Genomic DNA, 26018 nt, shown 5'->3' on the forward strand with positions numbered 1-26018 from the left:
CTTGCAAAAATGTAAACTGCAGCTGTTGTTGTAGGCCACTGTCATCTCTGAAAAATTGCGGACACTTGCAGTCATGGCCGAATTGACATAATCTTGTTTTATTGGCTATTAGTGGTGGTTTGGGACAATAACATGCAGATACAGTATGAATTTAAAACAAGCAATACAGCGAATGCGTAAATCAGAGTGAATTAATAAAATTACGAAAAAATGGTCCATTAGAATAAGTTTTAGAAGTTAGGGATTCTCATTGTATATGAGCCGTTTAGAATTATCGAAATCACTGGTAGCAGTCCTAGTTGTTTCCGTTTGTTGTTAAAGTCTTTCTCGTTTTTTTTGTTATCAGTATACCACCCCCCAAAAGTTAAAAAATTGGGAGTTGGCAGTGTCGTTAAGAAAACAGTAGACTAGTTTATCGCGCAACCTGGCAGTCAGTGAATTTCAGTGCATGATACAGCTCTTTATATCTTTATAAGTAATTGTCTACGAAAAATTTGATTGAGATTTTCTTTAAACGCCTAGTCGAAAACATTGAAAAGTAGGCATTCTAAAGAATATTGTGGGGTGGACCTAATTCACAAATTCCCTCCACCCAATAAAGTGTGCGCAATGTTCTTGAAAAAAAGTTAAATAAAATACTCCACAGAATTCAAATTTCGTAAAACCACAAGTGTATTATAAGTATTTGAAACAAGAAATTTACGTTTAAACTGTAGCGCAAGTGATCGGTGACAAAATATCAGCAATTGTGCATAAAACCTGACCCGACCTTTCAAACACGTCGACAAGTCTGTCAGTGTAGGTATGGAATCATAAAATGGATACAATACTTCCGCTATTCTTCAAAACTGCTTACTTATGTATTTGGTCAAAATATTAAGATATTTTTTGTTGATAGATTTTTTCAAACATGTATATGTTTTTTCTGTTTTTTTTTTAAATATAGTTACGTTTTTGTTTAATGTACTTTATTTAAATAAAATGTATTCAAATCTATTTTGAAATAAACTTTATTCAAATCTATTTTATATAAACTGTATTCAAATCTATTTTATATAAACCGTATTCAAATCTATTTTATATAAACTGTATTCAAATCTATTTTATATAAACTTTATTCAAATCTATTTTATATAAACCGTATTCAAATCTATTTTATATAAACTTTATTCAAATCTATTTTATATAAACTTTATTCAAATCTATTTTATATAAACTTAATTCAAATCTATTTTATATAAACTTTATTCAAATCTATTTTATATCAACTTTATTTAAATCTATTTTATATAAACTTTATTCAAATCTATTTTATATCAACTTTATTCAAATCTATTTTATATAAACTTTATTTAAATCTATTTTATATAAACTTTATTCAAATCTATTTTATATAAAATTTATTCAAATCTATTTTATATAAACTTTATTCAAATCTATTTTATATAAACTGTATTCAAATCTATTTCATATAAACTTTATTTAAATCTATTTTATATAAACTTTATTCAAATCTATTTTATATAAACTGTATTCAAATCTATTTTATATAAACTGTATTCAAATCTATTTTATATAAACTTTATTTAAATCTATTTTATATAAACTATGCACAATATACAACGAACGTTGCGAATTTTAAAATAAATGCTTCGGCAATATCATCTACCTCATTTATATGTATTATGTTGTTTGAATTTAATCTTTTTCTAACATATGTGAAATATTCACACCTTAACACTTTTAAAATATTTTTTATTGCACATACACTTTTTGAATTTGTTAAAACTGTAAAGTATGTGGCACATTCATTGTTCTCTTATCATATTTCTTTAGGTGAATATAGTTTTAAAATCTCTAAACAGTTTGACTAAATATATAACATGTTAACTTCAATAAACATAGTTATTAAAAAAATATATGCGAATAAAAAATAAAAATCAATTGATAAAAAAAGTTTACGTACCTTTATATATTTTAGCATGAGGCGGGTGAAAAACCTAAACATAAAATATAGTTAACTATAAAAATAGTTTAACATTTTTTAAAGTATGAATACTTCACATATGGTAAAAACATAAAATTCAAACAACATAAAAAGCCAGTAGATGATATTGTCAAAACATTAGATTTGATTTTAAAATATTATATTTTTTCAATGAAAACTCAACACATACACATTGTTTGTTTTGTTTTCTCCTGGCCAGATTATTTAAATAATAAAGAAACGAATGTTAATTCGCTTGCACATTTCGTTTTATTTTTAAAAAGAAACCAAAAGAAAACTTACAGTCTCCTCTCAACATTACCTTTATTTCATTATAAAATAAAATAAAATAAAATAAAATAGCCAATTTGAAACTGGAAACAGACAACCAAGGGTTTCTGTTTTTTTTTAATCATTGGAGAGAAATTAATATTAATGCTTTTTAATTGATAAAGAACGACTATAAACAAAGTAGTTCATTTCTCAATATTCAATATATATATATATATATATATATATATATATGAATTTAAGATAAATTTCTATGAAAGGCAATGTTAATAATTTTATAATGTAGGACGAGTTTCAAATATGTGTATGAACAAACCTACAAATTCCATAAAAACATTTTTGATCTTCTTTTCAAATCTCTTCAAATAATATTCACTTATATCCTATTTTATATTTCTTCTGTGTTTGTATGTTTGTATGCGTGTATGAGTAGCAATGTGTTTGTATTTTTACCAAATAAAAACATTATTATTATCATTATTATTATTATCATTATTATTATTATTATTATTATTATTATTATTATTATTATTATAATATTATATCTATAATATTTATTTTCTTTTTATAGCGTCTAGACAAGCATTATTTATGAGGATTTTGTGTTTTTTTTTTCCTATTATAGGAAGACTTTCATGGGACGAAATGAGGTTATAGGGTAAGTGTGTCCCACTCTCTTAGCTCCTCATAGTCAGCCTATCAACGTTATTGTCCTCCTTCTCCCACTCCTGCTCTTCCCATTACCTTTGCTTTTCCTTCAACCTTCATATCCCAAACGTTTTTACACTTTTATTTTATTAAATATGTGTTTTTTAGTTTGCCAATTGTTTTTCTATTCCTGTTTTTTTTTTATCTTTTAGTTATAATTTTGCTATGATTTATTTATTTTTATTTATTATTTTGTAAATTTTGCACTCCAAGTAAATAGATAGGAATATACAATACTCTGTATATGACTGTCTGAAACAGCTGCTTTCAATATCTCATCGAGATCTTTCACCATTTTTGTAACTGGTACTGGCAAAAGTTATTCTCCCTTGAGAAGAACCCTGGTATCCTCGGCTCGACTGGGTGTTCAAGATTGTTGAAGAATCTCTTGGATTTTGTGACGCAATTCTCTTTTGGTTTATGGAATACTTTTCCTTTTCGACTCTAGGCAAGGAATATTTACTTCATTGTCGACATTTAAACGCACTACCTTGGCTGGATCATTCCGTAGCTTCTTTGTGGCTACTCAAAAAAGCTTGTAACAAAAACTGTTACAACGTTTATTAAAATATTTCTTACTAGCTATTTCTCCACACTGCAATAGCAATCGTTTTCTTATAATATGTCGATGCTTTATTTTTATATCGCAATTAATATAGTTGTACATAGAGCTCCTTTTTATGCTATGATAACACCGCTAATAAAGAAATTAATATATATATATATTTATATATATATATGTATATATATAATAATCTAAATTCCAATGCTGTAAGTATTTTTTCAGTTCTCAAAAGAAACTCCAAAGTAATTTTCATGTAGACATGAAAAACCGTATATATTTTACTACATCCTCAATTTTTTATGCGGGCAATTTTTTCATAAGAGCAACTCTTCAGAATGTACAATTCTATTGCTTGTATATTATGTGCTGTTAGAAATAAAAGAAATAAAATCCATATCCGTAAAATTTAGACCTTACAAGTGTTTTTATTTGGAGTTTCAAAAGTGATCCTCAAATCACGTGCAATTGCGATCAGCAGTTGGTAATGCAACATATATGTTACCGCTAAAACGTTATAACGGTTATTCATTTCTGTTTACATTCGCTTTCTTCTATATTCTTTACAATAAATAGAAACCGTTATGTTATTTTACTAAAAAGTTCAATGCAATGTTTAAAGCATATATATGTATATATATATAAATATATATATATATATATGCATATATATATAGAGAGAGAGAGCGAGAGAGGGAGAGAGAGAAAGAGATAGATAGAAAGATATAGATAATGTGTGTGCGGGCGTCAACTGTTATTTTGTTAGCTGAAAAATCCCTATATTGCCGAGGTTTTTATCGCTATAAAAGCAAACTTTCCTTAAGAAAAACAATCCAATTTTGGTGAGTCGCGAAACCCTTAATTCAGTTAACAAATATGTTGTCAGCTGAAATTTATATGTTTTTCTTGACTAGCAGGAATTGCTTATTTATTGATTGGGAAAATAACTCACGTATAACTGAAATTCCTGTTCTATGAATTGTCGTTGCTTTTCCGTCTTGTCATGGACCACATAAATCACTGCCGGGTTGTGAGGATATCCCCAATTATTTCGATCTCCAAATCCACTTGATTTTTCGATCATCATCACCCATTCACTAATTCTTCAATCATCACCCATTCACTAATTCCACCCTCCTCAATGTTGTAATGCTTGCTTCTACTTCTGCAATGCTATCCCAGCGTTCACTGTCGTAAGTTCTAAACATGAATCTCGTAAATGTTCATTCAGATCTAAAAAAAGAATGTGTTTGTATTTGTTTTGAAAATAGTGACGTGCATTTCTGGTGTCTTTTGGGAACTGCCTGATGAAATGTCGAAAACCAAAAAGAAAATAGATAAAATTAAATTAAATAACGAGATGCTGGTGTTCATTTGTGGAAATGTCAGTTTTGTTTTATGGATTTTTACAATATATTCATTTATAGAATTTGTTTTTCTTTGTAATTTTTCTTCCTACTTATATAAACTATGTCCTACCCATATAGACATTTTTGTGTGTGTTTTACGTTACTACTTGTGAAATTGTGTTGTCATTTTTTTTATTTTACGACATTTAAAAAATTGTTGTTTTTTTATTTTCGACTGTTGTACAGTTAACAACATCGTTTGTAAATAAAAATTTCTCATTTAAAAATGCAATGAATTAAAGCTTTCAATAAATGAAGGAAGCTATTTACGAAAGTAAACGGTTTTAAACCTCTGTCGGATACGGAGTTGACGTTATCGATTTGAGCATTCGGATATTGATTGCTTCACATTCTGGTTGCAATTGTACTGTATTGACAGGAGTTGGCTTTGGATATTTCTGAACAGAACTACCGGAGAAGCTGAAACTAAAGTCACTTGAAACAAATTATTTCTGGACAGACAAAATCTCAAGTGATTCCAATTAATTAAATTAACTATATTAGTTTTATTCGTTACACACAGTAGAGAATGCTATGGACACTACTCCAGCATTTTGGAATTCATTTCTAGCCCCATTATCCAATGGGGTTTGGAGAAAGTAAATAATTCTAAATACAATGAACGAATTATAAGTTAAATATAAATCTAGAAATGAAAAAGAAAATACCGAGAATCGTAAGCTCTTTTTCCTTGTGTGACAGCAATTCAGGAAATGAAAATCAACTTTATACAATGGAATATTGGAAGGATCGTCTAATGCATATTGGCTTTACATCCATATAAACATCACAGAAAATTAATTAAAATGAAAAATAAACAACTGAAACTGAAATAAAAAATCGACTCTACAAACTTCCGTTAAAAATATAGTCACTATCCAACCTTCTTTGAAAATATGCCTGCATCAGAATTATAGACAATCCTAAAGCCATATTGAGTTCATAAGAAAAGTAAATTATATAATTAAATAACTTACATGACTTATCAACAGACTACATTGCAAATACAACATATGAGTATAGCGTGCTGGAAAAAAGCACAATCATAAATCATTTGGTAACAAAATTATGATTTATCAAAAGCTGTTGGTAACAAAATTATGATTTATCAAAAGCTTTTGGTAACAAAATTATGATTTATCAAAAGCTTTTGGTAACTAAATTATGATTTATAAAAAACTTATGGTAACAAAATTATGATTTATAAAAGCTTTTGGTAACTAAATTATGATTTATAAAAAACTTATGGAAACAAAATTATGATTTATCAAAAGCTTTTGGTAACTAAATTATGATTTATAAAAAACTTATGGAAACAAAATTATGATTTATCAAAAGCTTTTGGTAACTAAATTATGATTTATAAAAAACTTATGGTAACAAAATTATGATTTATAAAAGCTTTTTGTAACAAAATTATGATTTATCAAAAGCTTTTGGTAACAAAATTATAATTTCTAAAAAACTTATGGAAACAAAATTATGATTTATCAAAAGCTTTTGGTAACAAAATTAAATTTATCAAACACTTATGGAAACAAAATTATGATTTATTAAAAGCTTTTGGAAACAAAATTATAATTTATTAAAAGCTTTTTGTAACAAAATTATGATTTATAAAAAGCTTTTTGTAAACAAAATTATGATTTATCAAAACCTTTTAGTAACAAAATTATGATTTATCAAAACATTTTGGTAACAAAATTATGATTTATCAAAACATTTTGGTAACAAAATTTATGATTTATTAAAATCTTTTGGTCACAAAATTATTATTTATCAAAACCTATTGGTAACAAAATTATGATTTATCAAAATCTTTTTGTAACAAAATTATGATTTATCAAAGCGTTTGGTAACAAAATTATGATTTACCAAAAGCTGTTTGTAACAAAATTATGATTAATCAAAATATTTTGGCAACAAAATTATGATTTATTAAAAGTTTTTTGTAACAAAATTATTCTTTATCAAAAGCTTTTTGTAACAAAATTATGATTTATAAAATGTTTTTTGGTAACAAAATTATCATTTATCAAAAGTTTTGGTAACAAATTTATGATTTATGAAAAGTATTTGGTAACAAAATCATGGTTTATCAAAATCTTTTGGTAACAAAATTATGATTTATCAAAAGTTTTTGGCAACAATATTATGATTTATCAAAAGCTTTTCGTAACAACATTCTGATTTATCAAAAGTTGTTGGTAACAAAATTATGATTAATCAAAATATTTTAGTAACAAAATTATAATTTATTATAAGCTTTTTGTAACAAAATTATGATTTATCAAAAGTTTTTTGTAACAAAATTATGATTTATCAAAAGCGTTTGGTAACAAAATTATGATTTATCAAAAGCTTTTGGTAACAAAATTATGATTTATCAAAATATTTTGGTAACAGAATTATGATTTATCAAAATCTTTTTGTAACAAAATTATGATTTATCAAAAGCTTTTGGTAACAACATTCTGATTTATCAAAAACGTTTGGTAACAAAATTCTGATTTATCAAAATCTTTTGGTAACAAAATTAGTATTTATCAAAAGCTTTTGGAAACAAAATTATAACTTATCAAAAGTTTTTTGTAACAGAATTATTATTTATCAAAAGTATTTGGTAACAAAATTATGATTTATCAAAAGGTTTTGGTAACAAAGTTATGATTTATCAAAAGTTTTTGGTAACAAAATTATGATTTATCAAAAGTTTTCCACATACGCATATGACATCATTATTCATCTGATTTCTGTTTGTCACTTTTACACGTTTGATAGGTTTAACATTTTGATTATAAATAAAACATACAATAAAATGGAAAAATAACCGACACTCAACACTAGTTTACATGCAATAAGCTACTTCTTTTTGACCTTCAAAATATTCAATGTGGTAGATTATTCAATAAATAGCGAACGTATGGTATAGTAACATTTTACACACCGGTCCTCATTAGCTCATGTAAGTTAAGCAACGTTGAACTTAGTCAGTATTTAGATAAGTGACACTTTTAGAATATCAGGTGGTGTATGTATTCTTTGCTTAACATTGTTTTCGGTCGTCCTAAAGTTTTACTTGCTGCTGAATCAAGGAGTGTCGAGCCAGGAGAAGTATGGCTGAAGATTGTGCAACCCTTGTTTCACAATTAAGCATTCAACCAGAATCAGCAGATGGTTCTCGTCGTTCCTACATATGATTATCGAAGCTGACTTAACCGAGAAAACAATTAAAGAACTATGAGGTTGTCAAGAAAGTTCTTAACTTTTAAATTCAGATGAAAATCTCTTGGCGCCATCACTTATTGACCATCAAAGCATCATCAAAGTTAACGCACTTTTGCCAATGCAAATCATGTGTATTTATGCCAGTAACGCAAAAATCTTGCGTTCTGTCAACGATTAAGTCACTTTTGATATCGCTTAGATTTTTGAAGCATTTCTCACGCAGAAAGTTTTCGAGATGCTTGAAAAAGTGGCATTCGGTATCTGAGAAGTGTGGAAAAATGTGACAGAGTTTCGTAGCATAATCTGTTCAACTTCTGCAGGGTCGATTGAGCAAAGTGCGGTGTGGCATTCTTGTGGAGGAGAATTGGGTCTTTTCTATTGACTAATGCTGGGTGTTATTGTCGAAGATTCTGATGCATTCCATCCATTTGTTGACAGTAATTCTCCGTCGTAATGGGTTCACCTGCATTCATAAATGGTAATGGATGAGGCCGGGCACAAACCACCAAATTCAGTATGACCTTCTTTTGGTGCAATTTTGACTTTGGGGGGTGTTTTCCATCTTTTACGGCGTTTACCCACTGAGCTGAGCGTCATCGGTTGTCGCAAAGAACCCAATTCTCATCACAAGTAACAGCCCGGTCAAGAAACACGCCGTTCTTGTTGCGTAAAAGAAGGGAAAATGGCACTTCATAACATTTTGATTGTCGTTCAATTCGAAAAGCACCAATTTATCAAGTACATTTGTCTTTCCAATCTCTCTTAAGTGGTTGGGAATCAGCGTATACGTTACATCAAATTCAGAAACAAGTTCTGGAACAGGTCTACGTGGATTTGCTTCGACTAAGGCTCTTAATTGATCGTTCTCAACATCTGATGGCCGACCATTATGCTCATAAACTTCAAGACTCTCGTTGTTGCCACTATATTTCTACAATCACCATTGGAATGCGCGTTCAGTAATGGGTCCTTCGTAAGCTGTTTTAGCAGCTATTCGGCCTAGCTTGAATTGAAATAAGATAATTGTTCGAATTTGCTTTTTTCAATCTTTTATTACACGTTCTGAAAAGAAGGCATAATTGTGCAAAAACGATTGTTATTTAAATGATTACCGAGAGTAAAAATTGCTCTTAAAAATGATTTATAAAGTAAAGGTAGTTTACCGAAAATTAATTTGCAAATGCATCATTTGAAATACATCATTTAAAAATTAAAATTCCGCAAGAACTGACTTATTAATAAAAAATAGGAATTAGAATAGATAAGTAAATTTGATATGATAGAATAAACAGAAAATATTACGTTTTATCGAATTGATTTACCGTTTTCCGTATATACATACACACAGACACGCATATATATGTGTGTGTGGGTGGGTGTGGGCGTGCGTGTGCCTGTATAGCTGTTAAACGGTACAGCACTTATAAATTGCTTTAAAGAAAATAACCAGAAAAATCCGAGGGGCCCCTTTCGTCAAAAATCCCATCAGGAGTTAATCGGTTGGTTGTGCAAAAAAATAATAATAAAAAATAAAATAAATAAATAAAATATCACAAAAGAGCAGAGTATTAATGGGGTGTGCGTGTAAATTTTATCGAGGGAGGATAAAAAGAGAAAGATGGGTGGGAATACGAATAAAATATTTACGTTATGTAAAATATTTGTACAAGCCGGATCAAAGGGGAGAGTTGATATATCCTAAAACAAGTCTAATGAGATAACGATTTTTTCTGTCGACAGAGAGAGGGCCTACGTGAGAGAATGGAGACTGACTTCAAAATCCGCAAGTGATTCTGAGAGTCAACCTTGTGTAAAATTCTAAAACACTCCATTTCATACATATTGGCACACACTGGATTTTCATAAAGGTATTGGTCCATGGCAGATTCCAAGATGGAAGAGAAGTGAGAGAGACAATGTTTGCCCAATCTTATTTTTGCTGAAATATGTTGGTTAATTCGAGTCTCCAAATTAAAGAAGGTTCGACCCACATAATCGGCATCACACTAACATTTTAATTCGTAAACTACATTACTTTTTGTGATGTACGTTAAACAATTCTTTACAACTAGGGGAAATGCAGACTTTACAGATTTTGTGATTCGTTTACCCAACAATGACCGGTATCTCCAATCCAAATTTTTTTTTTAAGTAGACAGGACACTTGGAGGGACCAAAGACTGTGTAAGAATTGTATTTGTTAACTTTATTTTTAATAACATAATTAATTTAATTTTCCGGATAACAGGTGCGAATGAAAATATATTTGACTGTTTTCAATTCGCATTTTGATTTACCGGAAGAAAAAATTCTAAGGGTTCTTTCTACTAAGGCCTGAATAAGCCTTATCTTCGTGAAACTAGGCACAATTGAACGCAAGTTCATATATCGGCCAGTAAATTTCGGCTTGCGGTAGATTGTTGTAAGAAAAGAACCCTTATTACGTTCGACTTAAACTTCCAGGAAAGGAAAGCGACCGTAATTCTGGTTCTTCATAGTAAATAATAACGTTGTGTGGAGAGAATTAACTTTGTTGAAAGATATGTTTTCCTCATTTTCAGAGGCGAACGTGTCGTTGACGTATCTGAAATATATTGTTGTCTTCGATAAATCATTAAACAATGCGGACTCATGAAATCCCACAAAAATGTCAGCTAATGCAGGACCAAGGCAACTACTGCTTTAGTACAGATCATCATGAGTTAAGCAATATGCCCCCAAGGAAATGCGTGTGTGTGTGGGAGGGGGTAAATTAATATTATAAAAAGAGTTGGCACAAATATTAATAGTCTATCGTAGTGGGACATTTGTAAATAAACTAGAAACGTCGAGTACATAAAATTATTTTCAACACCGGGTTGCAACTCGCATAAATGTTCAACAAACCTAAACGAGTCGGAATGTAATATTTTGCGTAAAAGCCTGGACCGGTTCTATAATCGGTAATAGCTATTGGACTAGTGGATGTTGAGCAGACAAGATAGGTCTAAGTAGGATGCATTACTTATGTATTTTAGAAAGGCCATAGAGTGTAGGTCTCATGAAACAAGAAGGCCTTATTCTATAGTATAGCTCTTTAGAAAAATAACCTTACTTAGAGAAGTAAAAACATCATTAATTCACTGCTAACACAGAAGCCGCCGATTAGCATAGTGAGTAGAAGCCTTGACTATCGTACTGCCGGTCGGTTTCGATCCTGGCTTGAGGTAGTTGCCTGTCTAGATGCACTGATGAGCTGTGATACAGCGAAACAGTACTGTATGGGGATTACTATATATATATATATATATATATATATATATATATATATATATATAAACAAGAAGCAACGACAGAATTCGCGCAAAAGCCTGACGAATCCTATAGTTGGATGAAACGCAGAATATTCAGTGTAGTTTAATCGTCATATATATTTTATAAATTACTATATATATATATATATATATATATATATATATATATATATATATATATATATACATATATATCAAGCCTCAAAAAACAAAAACAACAACAACCGCTCTTGGCGACAATCGGAGGCACTGATAGAAAGCGTTTGAGATGAATATGTCTGAAAAACCACTTTTGGGCATCATAATATGCAACATTCCAGATGAGAAAAAAACGCTCGGCGAATTGAAATGATATTAAAAAAATCGGAAAAAAGAATAACTCTGTCGTGTTCAATCAGAAATGATTGAATATATATATATATATATATATATATATATATCATTATATATATATATATATTAAATCACGTCTGATATATATATATGTGTATATATATATATTTATATATATATATATATATTTATATATATATATATATATATATATATACATATACTCTCCTACAGCCCACACAATTGTACTAATAATAACCAACCCTGGCACGAGGATGCCCCCACCTAGGGATGATGCACTCCATTTGAATCATATATAGTGGTGATTTATCTAGTTGAAATCTGGTTAGATTATTTGAACCCGCACAAAATAAATTTGTCAAGCAAGAGAGCATCTAGTAATTTGAGGAACATAAATAATGCATTGATTTATATTTAATGCATCAAAAATAAACATGGCATTTGGAATCGTTCATTATATCAAACGAATTTTCACGATTCAAAAGGTTTTAAGTTTGGTAACTGCGCATGCGTAAATGAAACAATATTTTTTGCAATAGAAAATCAGTCCACGGAGAAAAAATATATAAAAAACGCTGAATTCGGGCAAGACAAAGGAGAAGTATTTCTAATTAAAATAGTAATACGGAACCAGAAGAACACAGAAAAAGAATAAAGGAGACAGCAATCAAATAGAGTAAAAAATAACTTTTAAAAACGTCCAATTGAAATAATTTACAGAGGATTATTTATTGTAATAAGTCCGGGTCCGTTCAAAGACTTTTAATATTAATTGCGTAAATAAAAGTAAATCGAAGAAAATGCAGTAAAAAGGTAAAGAAAGATAGAATAAATCAGACTAAATAAGATACAAAATATAAAAGTAACAAGTTGAACATGAAATAAAGAATAGATAGAGATGAAATGGGTTAAAATAAATAAGAAAAGAGGATTCGAAAAAAGTAAGAAATCATAAAATGAAAAGAAAACGGCAAATAGAAATGAAAAAAGTGAAGGAAAAATAAGAAAGATACACGAAAAGATAAATACTACTACTAATACTACTACTACTATACTACTACTCCTAATAATAATAATAATAATAATAATAATAATAATAATAATAGCATCAACCTTTTATGAAAACACATGCTGTGGTACTAGCATTTGTCAGTAACGTAAGATCTTGCTATGAAAAATTAAGAAAAATTGAGAAAAGCTAACATTCACACCTTTAGTAGAAGGGCAGTAAGAGTAACGGAATGACAAATATGCTTATTTTCTGCAAATTTCAGATAAAAAGCAATGGTCGCTATCAGCGAAAAATTTTAAATTCTAAACAACTGTTACAATAACAGAAGCTGATTTGTAATGATTAGCTACAGAATCAAAATATGCCAGAAATCTTGGAAAAGCAGTAATTTGTTGCTACACAGTCATGGGCATGTTTAGGTCTTCTAGTATTTAGTTACTAGAGATCTCTTCGGGCAACAAACGATTATTTACGAAAGCGGAATTCAAAATGAAAACCGAAAATAAACTTTCAGCAAAAGAAGGCCAGTTTTCTTCTTTTTTTTTTAAGGGTCATGGGGGTGACGGTTCAGCTGTTCGGAGAGCAGGGGTGATTGGGTGCGAATTTGTTAGTTTATTTATTTCCCTATTTGTTTATTCACCTATTTACCGTGCCTTTATTCAATCATTTCATGTTTGTGTTTGGGATTAGGGTTTGTAAGATTAGAGGTTGTAAAGTCAGAGATATGTAGATGTTATCTTAAACAAGTATGAGCTTAGGTTGTCTGTTGCCATCCGCATGTCTGAGATTCCTTTTTATTATTTGTTTTAATTTAATATTCCTTTCTGTCTCTGCAGACCATTGCTTGGGCTTCTAGTGAACAGTGGAGGGGAGGAAGGGGATGAGAGACAAAAGAAAGAAAGGAAAGAAGAGAGTGGGGGAGATGAAATGGGAAGAGGATGACGAAGAAAGAAGAGAGAAGAAAAGGGAGAATAGGAGAGAGGGGTGCCCCTATTTGTTTCATAGTGGTAGATTTGTTTTCTCTCATTTAAACAAAATCGATTTTTTATTTTTTATTTCTTATTTTTATTTTATTTGACCTAATATGTATTCCTATTTACTTTGTATAATGCTGGTTTACTAATTGGTGTATTTTTTAATTTGTTATTAAAACTTTTCATAATGATAGTAATTGCAAAACTCAGAATATATGTCCTTATTAAACTTATGATAGTTAAATGCAGTTATTTTTATTTAATTATTTAATTTGTATTCTTCTTTTTACGTTTTATTTTCTTTAATTTATATTTATTTTTATTTATTTATTGGCAGTGATAATGATTATTACGCTAGAAGGGTGATTAGGAATTCCTCCCAATTATTTGCTACTAAGTAGTACTGATATAACTTTACTGGGAGTTATATTAATTATCGTTAAACAGTAGTACCCCATGGATCTTATGCACGTAGAAGACTATGTATACATATGTATCTATATACTGGTATGTTATATAACCACTAGAATTAGATTATACAGGTGTTATCTGGAGTTATTTTTCACCCTCTATATCATATGGTGTCATGCATCATTTATCGTTTAGATTACGGTCACACTTAGTGATTGTGGTATATAAAAGACGTGCCAAGATTGCGGTTAGCAATTTTAAAGAGTTTTATTAGTGTTTTACTTTCTTGAAAATATCACTATTGGCTTTAGGTAGACAACGTTTATGTTTGCAGCGTATGTTTTCCGTTACTAGATAATTGTGTTCTTTATTTTTTACTTTTGTTTTTTTTATTTATTTATTTTTATTTATTCATTTATTTATTTTATATATGTTCAGGTTGTACCCGGTGTAATTTCATTTTGATTAGTATCAAAGTTAACAGAAAGACAACGAGCAGAGCAGCGCGTATACCATTAAGCTGAATAGTAGTTTGATATTTCTGTTGCAGATGAATATGTTTAATGAGATTTAAGGGGAAAAATGATTATCAGGGGTTCAGCAGATATGCATATGCCGAATATAAACTCTGTGGTTAATGGGTGGATTCGGTGGGACTATTCAGTAATTTATAATATTGCAAAAAAATTTACTTGCAAGTGTGCGCGTGTGCATATATATATATATAATATATATATATATATATATATATTATATATATATATATATGCATTTTTTGATTTGTAGGTGTTTAGCTGTCAGATATTACATGAGGGTCGTCTTGGAGTTGAATTTAGTTGGGATTATTGGGGAGTAATTAGCAAGTGAGAAAGCAGATGCGATTTGTAATGTCTGCAGTTTATCAAGGTTTCCTGTTTCTTATTTAAGAGTTTATCCATATCCTTTAATTTTGTGATAAATAGTTTTCGATGCAGGCAAAGAAGGCTAGGTGAATTTACTGACTGGCAAGTGTGTGCTCTTTTCAGGATGTGCCAGTCAACAATTGGTGTCAAATTTTTACTCGTGAGATCATTGTAGTATGGGGCCAATGATGTTTTGTTTCTGTAATTTGGGTTTAGGAAAGAGCTTTTGTGACCTGTGTATCTCTGTTTAAATGTATTGCTAGTTTGCCCGATGTAGAATTTTCTAGTGGGGAGGTCCTCCTTGGCTTAAATATTAGCATGATAAATTACAAATGTTGTGAGGCAATTTTCTTTAAGGGGGCATTTGGATTTATTAATGCAGTTGCATGTCTTTATTATTCTGTTCCCCAGATTATGTTCTGTGTCGTTACTGAAAATTTTGTTATTATGTTTTTTTAATTATTTTTCTAATTATTGCCGCAGCTGTAGCTCAATTTGATAGGGTTTCTGTTAAATATCTTGTGGGCCGTGTTGCTGGGGGTATATATATATATATATATATATATATATATATATATATATATATATATATATATATATATATATATATATATATCAACGGACGGGACGACCGGTGTTAAAATCGCAGTCGAGTCATCCCAAGAACTTAAAATATGATACTTTTATATCTCCTTGTAAAAAAGTAATAAAGTAAAAATTGAGGTTAAGTAGAGGGAGTAGATGAAGGAGGAAGTGAAGTACGATTCTCTGTTGTCGATATTTATTTCATTTGAACTTCTCAGTTGTTAGTTTTTACTTTAGTTTGAATTAATATCAAAAAAGTTTAAGTCACACCAATTTAAACAAAAATTAAAAAAAAAAGAATTATTTATAAAAAAGAGAAAATATTGAAATAAGGAAATAAATGTTAAAACTTGGAATGGCGAAAAATAACCAAATATTTTGCGTCATATTTTGCACATAAATAAAACACGAAGAAAATGTTAATATTCTTCTCGTAAATATTAATAGATAAAATTTTAGAGTAAAACTCTAAGAGAGCATCAAGTAATTTGAGGAATATAAATAACTGATTATTTATAAATGATTCATTGATTTATTTTAAATGCATCAAAAATAAACATGGCATTTGGAATCCTTCATTATATCGAATCTATTTCAATGATTCAAAATGTTTTAAATGTGGTAACTGCGCATGAGTAAATGAAGCAATACATTTTTTGCGAAAGGTTAAGTTTGTCCCATTCAGTGTGTCTCTTTTGTTGATGCCTGTATACCCTACATTAGTAACTGTCTTGTGTATGGATTTGTTATGCTCAATTAATAGGAATTATAGGAAAAAGGAATTAATAGGAAAAGGACTATTAATTGACATACATGTGTGCTAACGTTATTGAGAGAACATAAACAGTTTTTAAATGTAGTAATAAAACGTGTCCGTCTCCACGCCCCTTTTCTGTGTAATAAACCGTACTTATATACAAAAGGCACTGTTGCAATATTTTGGAGTAGTAATGGGGTATTTATTTAAATGCTGCCCATATCAGCATTATGTGGCACAAGGGCGGAAAGTGGGAACCCCGCAGGCTCGCCTAAAGGAGGGGCACTCCTGCAATTTAAAAAATTGCCTGAGTAACCCCGTCGGCATTCCCCGGTCGGGGCGCCTCAGGCAGCAAGGCCTGTGAGGGTGGAGCTCCTAGGTATTACCCAGGCGGTGTACCTCAGTCCCGGCCCCTCACCTGTAGGCCTGAGTGTCAAGTGACGAATCCTTGACTTGTACTACCCTGTCTCCCTGCAGCCGAAGCCGCTAGGAGACACTTCCCATCACAGAGTTGTAATGGGGTAGATATTTAATTGCCGCCCACATCGGCAATATTTGGCACAAGGCCTGGAAAGTGGGATACCCGCAGGCTCCCCTAAAGGAGGGGCACTCCTGCAATTTTAAAAATTTCCTGAGTAACCCCGTCGGCATTCCCCGGTCGGGGTGCCTCAGGCAGCAAGCAATGAACTTGCCCCACCGGAAAGCCCGGTGGCAAGGCCTGGGAGGGTGGACCTCCTAGGTATTACCCAGGCGGTGTACCTCAGTCCAACAGGTGCTGGTCCGGTTCCCGGCCCCTCACCTGTTGGGCTGAGTGTCAAGTGACGAATCCTTGACATGTACTACCCTGTCTCCATGCAGCCGAAGCCGCTAGGAGACACTTCCCATCACAGAGTTGTAATGGGGTAGATATTTATTTGCTGCCCACCTCAGCAAAATGTGGCACAAGGCCGGAAAGTGGGAACCCCGCAGGCTCCCCTAAAGGAGGGGCACTCCTGCAATTTTAAAAATTGCCTGAGTAACCCCGTCGGCATTCCCCGGTCGGGGCGCCTTAGGCAGCAAGCAATAAACTTGCCCCACCGGAAAGCCCGGTGGCAAGGCCTGGGAGGGTGGACCTCCTAGGTATTACCCAGGCGGTGTACCTCAGTCCAACAGGTGCTGGGCCGGTTCCCGGCCCCTCACCTGTTGGAATGAGTGTCAAGTGACGAATCCTTGACCTGTACTACCCTGTCTCCCTGCAGCCGAAGCCGCTAGGAGACATCCCATCACACCGGAGTGATAATGGGGTATGATCCCACACAGTCGGAAGATTCTATTTATAAACGATGCTACTAAGAACTGACGAATCAAATTAATTCACGTTCTGCTACAAACCAATCAGAAACCAGAATTGCTTCATAAATATTAAACATTTTCTGGAGCAATTTCAAATGTTCTTTCCCGGGTTTCGACACGGTAAGAATATTTTGTTCTGTGGAACTGTCTACTACAAACAAGTCACCTCCCAGGACTTGTGCGTAACAGCGAACCATCTGAAACTGTTCTGAAACTCAAAATGGCTTACACTTGTAGAGGTTATGCGCCCAGCGTGCGTCTTTATTTCGATGGATTCGAATCAAAATTCGAATTGTGGCAAGTTAAATTTTTGGGATATCTACGAATCCAAAAGCTACACAAAGTACTACAAACACTACCTGAAAACAGAAACGACCCCGACTTCATTGAAAAGGACGCAACTGTCTTTGCGGAATTAATACAGTGTTTAGATGACCGAAGTCTATCACTGGTAATGAGAGAAGCCCTGGACGACGGCTGCAAAGCATTAAACATATTGAGAGAGCATTATTTATCGAAAGGAAAACCCAAAATTATTTCTTTATACACTGAACTGACCTAATCACAAGAGTTTCCAATGTATATACAGGACTCAAAATGGCGACTACATTAAAAATGTAGAGAGTTCTGTTAGTGAACATACATTTTTATTTTCGTGTACATTTGATGCGTCAACAAGCAATAATAATTTTCTTGTCGATTGTGGGGGCACGGCACATGTGATTACAAAGGAATCTGATTTTATCAATTTTGATCCCAACTTTAAGACACAAAATCATTTTGTAGAACTACCTGACGGAAGTCGAGTCAATGATATCGTTTTGAAAAGAGGCAATGCGAAAATCTCGCTAACGAACAATAAAGGTGAACTATTTCTGTATTCTAGAAAACGCTCTTCTAATCCCAAAATTTAAGCAAAATATATTTTCTGTACAAGCTGCCACAAAACAAGGTGCAGATATAAACTTAATCCCCAATAAATCCAAACTGGTATACCCGAATGGAACTGTATTCGACATTAAAGAAAATGGAAGACTATATTATTTAAATAGCGTAGTTCCATCAAAAACCGCCTGCCATGATCTACAGACATGGCATAAAATTCTTGGACACTGCAATATTCCTGATATCAAAAAGTTGCCGACTGTACTTGATGGAATGCGAATACAAACATCAAAAACCTTCAACTGCGACGTCTGTACGCAAGGGAAAATGACAAACTATCAAAACAAGATACCAGACAAAAAGGCCAAAAAAAAATCCTATCAATGGTGCATTGTGACTTGAACGGTCCCGTAGAACCGATGACCAGAGAACATTATAGATATGTGTTGAATTTCGTAGATGACCATTCAGGTTTAATAATGGTTTACTTTTTAAAGAACAAATCTGATACCCTGCTAGCAACTAAGAAATATCTAGCCGACATGGCCCCCTACGGTTAAATCAAGTGTATTCGCTCTGACAACGGTACGGAATTTACCAATAAAGACTTTGAACTTTTACTAATAAACCATCATATCAGGCATAAAACATCAGCTCCTAGATCGCCACACCAAAACGGGACTGCTGAACGTGCATGGCGGACACTTTTGAAATGGCAAGATGCCTACTCATTGAATCAAAACTCCCTAAAAACCTCTGGACGTATACACTTATGGCGGCAGCCTATATACGCAACAGGTGCTTTAACAAAACACTATCTAAAACTCCATATGAATCTTTCTGCGGTAAAAAAAACAAATTTAAGCAGAATGCATATATTTGGTTCAACTTGCTTCGCATATATAGAGAAAAAGGGTAAATTGAATATTAAAGCTGACAGAGGTATATTTCTTGGATACGATAAAAACAGTCCAGCCAATTTAATATTTTTCCCGAAAAAAATAAAATAAAAAGAATCCGGTGTGTAAAATTCACAGACACGTTTAATTTTACAGACGAAAACCCGTCATATGAAGAGGATTAAATTATATTACCTCAAATAATTAGAACAAAAGAAAACAATAAAAATGACGGAGACGAGAGTGTCCATGATGATGATGATGATGATAAAGTCGAGAGATATCCCAAAAGAAATAGAAGACGACCCGATTTTTTTGTGGTCGACAATATAAAGGATTATCAAATCGACTATTGCTATTCAATGGAAAATGCGCCAAAAAGCTTCAACGAAGCAATTAATTCAGAACATTGTGATGAATAGAAAATTGCCATGAAAAAAAGAAATAGATGCCTTAACCGAAAATGATACCTATACGGTAGAGATAAACATGTCATTTCTACCAGATGGGTCTTTACAAAAAAGAGTACAGCATCAGGCGTAGAACAGTACAAAGCAAGATTTGTTGCTAAGGGGTGCTCTCAGATTTACGGTAAAGAATACTTTTCTACGTTTTCGCCGACCACAAACCTAACGACAATCAAAGTTTTACTGCAAGTCGCATCACAATATGACCGAAACATCCATCAAATGGACGTAAAAAATGCTTATTTGAATGCCCCAATAGACTGTGAAATTTATATTACCCCTCAAGAGGGATTTATAATGAAAAATAAAAATAGCGTGTGGCGACTTAACAAGTCATTATATGGTCTAAAGCAGAGTTCTTAGTGTTGGAACACAGTATTCCATGATTATATTATTAAACAACAATTTAGACAATGCGCTGTAAACCCCTGTTTATATACCCAACACAAAGACGATAAACAACTGATTTTGGTTTTGTGGGTCGATGATATTTTAATCGCATCAAATTGTGACATAATGTTAACTGATGTTAAGAACAAATTAAGTAAAAGATTCAAAATGACCGATCTTGGCAAAATATCCTGGTTTCTGGGGATAGAATTTACTCAAAGCAAAGGACTTGTTACGATGACTCAATCGAGATACATCGACAAAATACTTTTAAAATTCGGAATGGGAGAGTGCAAGAAACGCTCTACACCGGTCGAAAATAATATTAATAAAAATATACACACAGAATCTGAAATAATAAATGACACACAATATCGCGAAATTATGGGTAGTCTTATATATTTGATGATTGCAACCAGGCCCGACATATGCTATACAGTAACAAAACTGTCACAAAAATTATCACGACCGACAATGAAGGATTTAAACAGAGCTAAACAAGTCCTACGTTATTTAAAAGGAACTAAAGAACAGAAGTTCCACTTATGAGAAGGCTATTACTTTTTTGCATGAATATCAGCGGAAAACCCTAGGGGCAATGCTCAGAGTATATAGATTTCTATATATTAAAAAAAAAAAGAAAAAAAAATTGGTCCTGGACAAGACGTTAAACTGTATCCATTTTATTTGTATTAACATTTTAACCTACTAATGCGTAACTAATACTTTTACTTTAAAAAAATATATTTGTAATCTTCCTTTTTGACATTTGAACACAACTAAAAATGGCGTCTTTTTAAATGCTAAAATTCTAAGATCCAAATGATTTCTAATTTTTGTTATGTCTAAGTAAATATAAAAGGTAATCTCCAAAAATACCGTTAGGGCTTACAACATGGCCGCCAGAAGAGTCAACAAAAAACTGCGAATAAAATATATAAAACTCGTAATTTCTGTTTTTAAAGTGGGTTGTCAATTTTCTTTATGAAATATACTTCCAAAATAAACTATTACAGTCGTTTAAAACATAATAGAAGTATTATTTTTTATTTTTTTAAAAACAATGTTTACAAAATGTCTACGCACGTTCGTTCATTTTTTAATATCTTCCATAGAAAATGATCTTTAAGATCAATTCCTCTTTAGAGCTTAAATTTTCTCTTGACTTATCCAGCAAGTTCCTAACTGCACGTTTGCCAAATTATTGTCGGTTTTCCTATTGAATGTATTATAACGCTATATTTGACACCTTGCTTTCGCTCTTCATGTGGTTTTCTTTTTTTGGCTTATTTTCTTTTTACTAACTACATTTAGTCTCTTTCAAATCTGTTTTCTGAAATTAACATTTTCAATATTAATTATAATTTTCTTTATAATTTCACAAACAAAAATAATCAAATCGCTTACATCTTCAGAATTTTTTTTATGTAATGCATTATATACAAAATATTATTTAATAAGTGCGTCTAGTATACAAGTCAAGGAACAAAACAGAATATTCCTAAATTTGATTCATCAAGATGGACTCTTTTTAGATACTGCATGAAAGATTCTGGATTTTTTTCACACAGAAATTGATTTAAATCGAAGATCTGCTCAATCTTGCTGCGATTGTGACTTGTTTAGCTCGTATTTTCTACTCAAGTTCACCTCACACAAGTTCAATGAGATATAATTTCAATAAATGCAAATTTTGCAATATGATGCAATTCGTTTTAATCTGCCTTACTCGGTGAAAATCCCTGACTTTTCTGATTGGAAAACTCTCTTAAACATCTCTATGTTACGCGTGATATAATATAGATAATTGCAACTTTTTCACACGCATTTTTCGCTGAATTCCTCGTTTCACGTAGACCTTTCTTTTTTTCCATTATTTCGACTTTTTATTTGTTCGGCCACGGCTCACGCGATTTGGCTATGTTCTGCATTCTTAACGGTAATTTCATGGTATCAGGTGTATCATATAGATCACTTTCGCAGTATTTACGCAATGGATGGTGACGCATTCTTCATGATATTGGTTCAAGTGTGCAGTGATATTTGAAACAAACTTCTTCCACGCAAATCAGTGATTCTAATGAAATAGTCATCTGGTCTTTTTAGTGTTTCCAGTATACTGACAATATTTTAGTCGTGGTTTCTTCCTTTCCTAATGTTTTGTAAAATCGTAATTCACTGGACTCATTTTTCTTGAATGTCATTATTTTTTTTAGATAATGACTAACTGTTTTTGTCTACGTGTAAGTTTACATAAGTTGACATTTCGTTGAAAGACAATTTTAACGCATAAAGTTGCAAAGTTTATGTTTTAATCCAAACAAAATAAGAATACTAGATTTAACTATTAGACATGAAAATGTAAATTAATAAAATGCACTCAATCAAGCCAATGTCGACGAGTGCAAAATGTTGTATTGTAACTTTTGGAAAAGGTTTTATTGATACGCAGTGGATGAAAATCAAAGAAGTAAATATGCTTTAAGTATCTTTTCAAGAAGTTTCTTTGAACAGTAAGTAATGCCAGCCATGAGTGCAACTTCGTGACGTTGATTGAAAATTTTAGTTCTGCGCTGGTTAAATGCAATAATCTATTAAACGTAGAGATGGGTGTCATGTAATATTACATTGTTATTCTCAGTAGTTCTACTGTCATCTTATCAGGTTTATTGATCAATCCGGTTGACTGCCAATTAATAATGCATTATTTGGCATCGAGTCCAGCGTAGAAAATATATTGAAAGATTGGTAAAGGTGTTTTATTAGTATTGTCTGAACTCCAAGAATCAAACATCTAAAACAAGTATTTCAGTTCAATCGTGTGAGTATAGGAATACAAGTCTACTAAATATTATGTTTATTATTTCTTGAAGATAAAATGGTTGCGTGTGTAGCAATAAATTCCCTTGGAATCTTTTGTGCGATATGTTCGCCTCACATTGTTCCCACTGACGGCATCGATATTTCTAATCTTACTTTTCAGTGTATCCTATTTCCCAACCACTTTCACTACTTAAACTATGTCCAGGCATACCATTAAACTATATCGAAAGATGAAACCACTTCTTAGTAGTCATTACTCAAAACTATATTTTAATGTGTACATGCAATACCTGTCGCTTATGCGTTTAATAAAAGCTATTATTTACACACTATTCATTTTCATAATATATGCCAACAACAGCGAATGACTTATACGCATATATATATATGTATATATAGAGAGATAGATAGATAGATAGATAGATAGTGTGAAAAAAGAGAGAGATTTGATAATAATTTTAAAGTATAGGAACCTTTATCAAAATGGCCAAAGTACGTAGTGTGCATGTGTGTGTGTATTGTAATATGATAAATTAACAAATAAAGTATGGAAAACATAAACGCCTGTAAAATTAGACTTGTGATTAGAATTAAATTTTAATACCTGAACCGTTTTTTGCTCTTGAACAAATAATGTTTTGATAAGCAATAGATGAAAATGATTGTAAATGCTGGATTGTTTTTACTTTGTGCAACATCCTTTGTGCCCAGCTTGTTATTACGTCATCAAATCATGATATTTATCCCTAAGTTTCTTCTGTTATATAACCATTTTCACTTTTTTGCTAAATTTAACTTTATGTGAACGATACTACGTTTAATTTTATTTTTACACTTAAACTTTTTCATATTTTGTTTTAAAGTACAATCTACATATTTTATTTGGAAATAAAAGGCTGTCTAATAACGTATTGTCTATATCATCTCATTGAGTTATCAGTTCCAGTCGGGTGAATTGTGTAGCACTATATGTGTTGTATTTGTCAAATGGTTTTAAAAAATCCGGCAGTGTATAATCTGCCTGTAACTTTGAATGTAAATATTCCAGTCGCGTTGAATGAAAGGTTAGAACTCCATTTGGCAGAAGTTTAACCGGTTGGGCCAGTTAATCCAATTCAGGAAAACCCCAGTGGAAGAAATAGAACGAATTCATGTTTTTTCATCTATAAAAGACCCGATATTGAGGTTTCCTTGTTTATCTGTACTTGTTGACTCCAAAGTGAAACAACTTCAAATATAACAAAAAGTGAATCTTTTATCAAGCGATCTAACAGCACACATCATAGCCACATTTTCAAACTGCAGATTTAAAAGCTAACATTCAAATAAAAAATAAAAGGCAATTTCAAATTTAAATGTCTTGCATTCAAATTAAAACCTGAACTCATGATTGCCAAAAGTTGCCAAAAGTTGAATTCAAAATTTAAGACATATAATTCATTAATGTGTATTTGTTATTTTATATCAAAATAAATATATTGTTATGTTTAAATAATGGTTAAACTGGTGACATTAAGATATTTGATTTTACTTATCACATCTCGAGAAAGATAATCTATGTCGTCATTGGCCTTTTGTGAATTATTTCCGTGTGGGAAAACAGGGTAATAATTTATTTTTAATCATCGAAATATTTCATGTTTATTCCTCGTCTAATTTCACACAGTATTAAACGCAAAGATCAAAATAACAACAAAACAATTGAGCTAAAAATATTTATTCCTGTCCCTGAAAATAGCATCGACATTATAACTATTGATTCGCCATAAAAGCTTTTATTCTTCAATAATGAAAGTTGCATAACTCACACTTATTTTTAAAATTGGAAAGAAACATTTCCTAATAAGGACAAAATGTATGATTAAAGTTTAAGATACAGATGAACAGTCTCTATTATTATTATTATTAGTAGTAGTAGTAGTAGTAGTAGTAGTAGTAGTATTATTAATATTATTATTAATATTATTATTAATGATAATAATAATAATAATAATAATAATAATCTAAATATTAATTTACCTGTCCAACGTCAGATATCACAAAAAACATCATCACAAACATTAACGCTTCAGACACACAGATGCACAATCTTCAATATTCATATTGTTATGTTTTAAATAATGGTTCAATGAAATGTTAGACCTCCACTTGACATGAGATACGAATTACCTTCATTTGTAGTCAGCTTAAATCAGTTAAAATCATTTACACGATTTCCTCTCCGAAAATAAATCATGGATGTCTGTTTAGGTTTCAAATTGGCTGTTTTATTTTCAAATTAAAAAAATGTCATGTTGGGAGGAGACTGAACAAGTTTTTTTTTTTAATTATAGATTCTTTGTAAAATTCAAAAATAATGCGCCAGTGAATTTATATTTGTTCCTTTACAATTTTTTAGAAAAAAAAATGGTGTTTTGAATTTTCATTGAGAAAAATGTTAATTTTTAAATTAATTATTTTAAGGTTAAAAAGAATTATAAAATCCTTTTTTTGTTTTATTTTATTTTTATTCATTTTTTTTATAATGTGTTTAAAAATGGAAAATTACCGTGGAATTTCCACTGCACCAGCTAATAATAATAATAATAATAATAATAATAATAATAATAATAATAATAATAATAATAATAATATGTATAGACACGAATGAAGAATAAAAATGACGAGGCCAAAAAAGCGTCAAAATCTCGTATCTCGCGTGAAGAAAAATGAGATTTTTACACTTTACTAAGATCAATTATTCAGCAAA

The 26018-nt window shown here is 31.2% G+C and overlaps 1 protein-coding gene across 8 annotated transcripts in view; it reads left to right on the top strand.

Annotated features, from left to right (window-relative positions):
* The window catches only part of LOC145287828 (uncharacterized), a 1009440-nt gene that overhangs the window by 980232 nt on the left and 3190 nt on the right, over positions 1-26018 (top strand). For 6 of the 8 annotated variants that reach the window (XR_013869202.1, XR_013869203.1, XM_080135694.1 and 3 more), the window contains one exon: positions 2904-2936. The exons of the other annotated variants lie outside the window; for them this stretch is intronic. Coding sequence is in view for 4 of the 6 variants with exons in the window: in XM_080135694.1 (XP_079991820.1) it covers positions 2904-2935 (32 nt within the window). In the remaining 2 variants the exon portion in view is untranslated. The remainder of the gene's footprint in view (positions 1-2903; positions 2937-26018) is intronic. 8 annotated transcript variants of the gene reach the window in all.

Source organism: Euprymna scolopes, chromosome 11 (assembly GCF_053919585.1).
Source record: "Euprymna scolopes isolate OS-2025 chromosome 11, ASM5391958v1, whole genome shotgun sequence".
NCBI lineage: Eukaryota > Metazoa > Mollusca > Cephalopoda > Sepiida > Sepiolidae > Euprymna > Euprymna scolopes.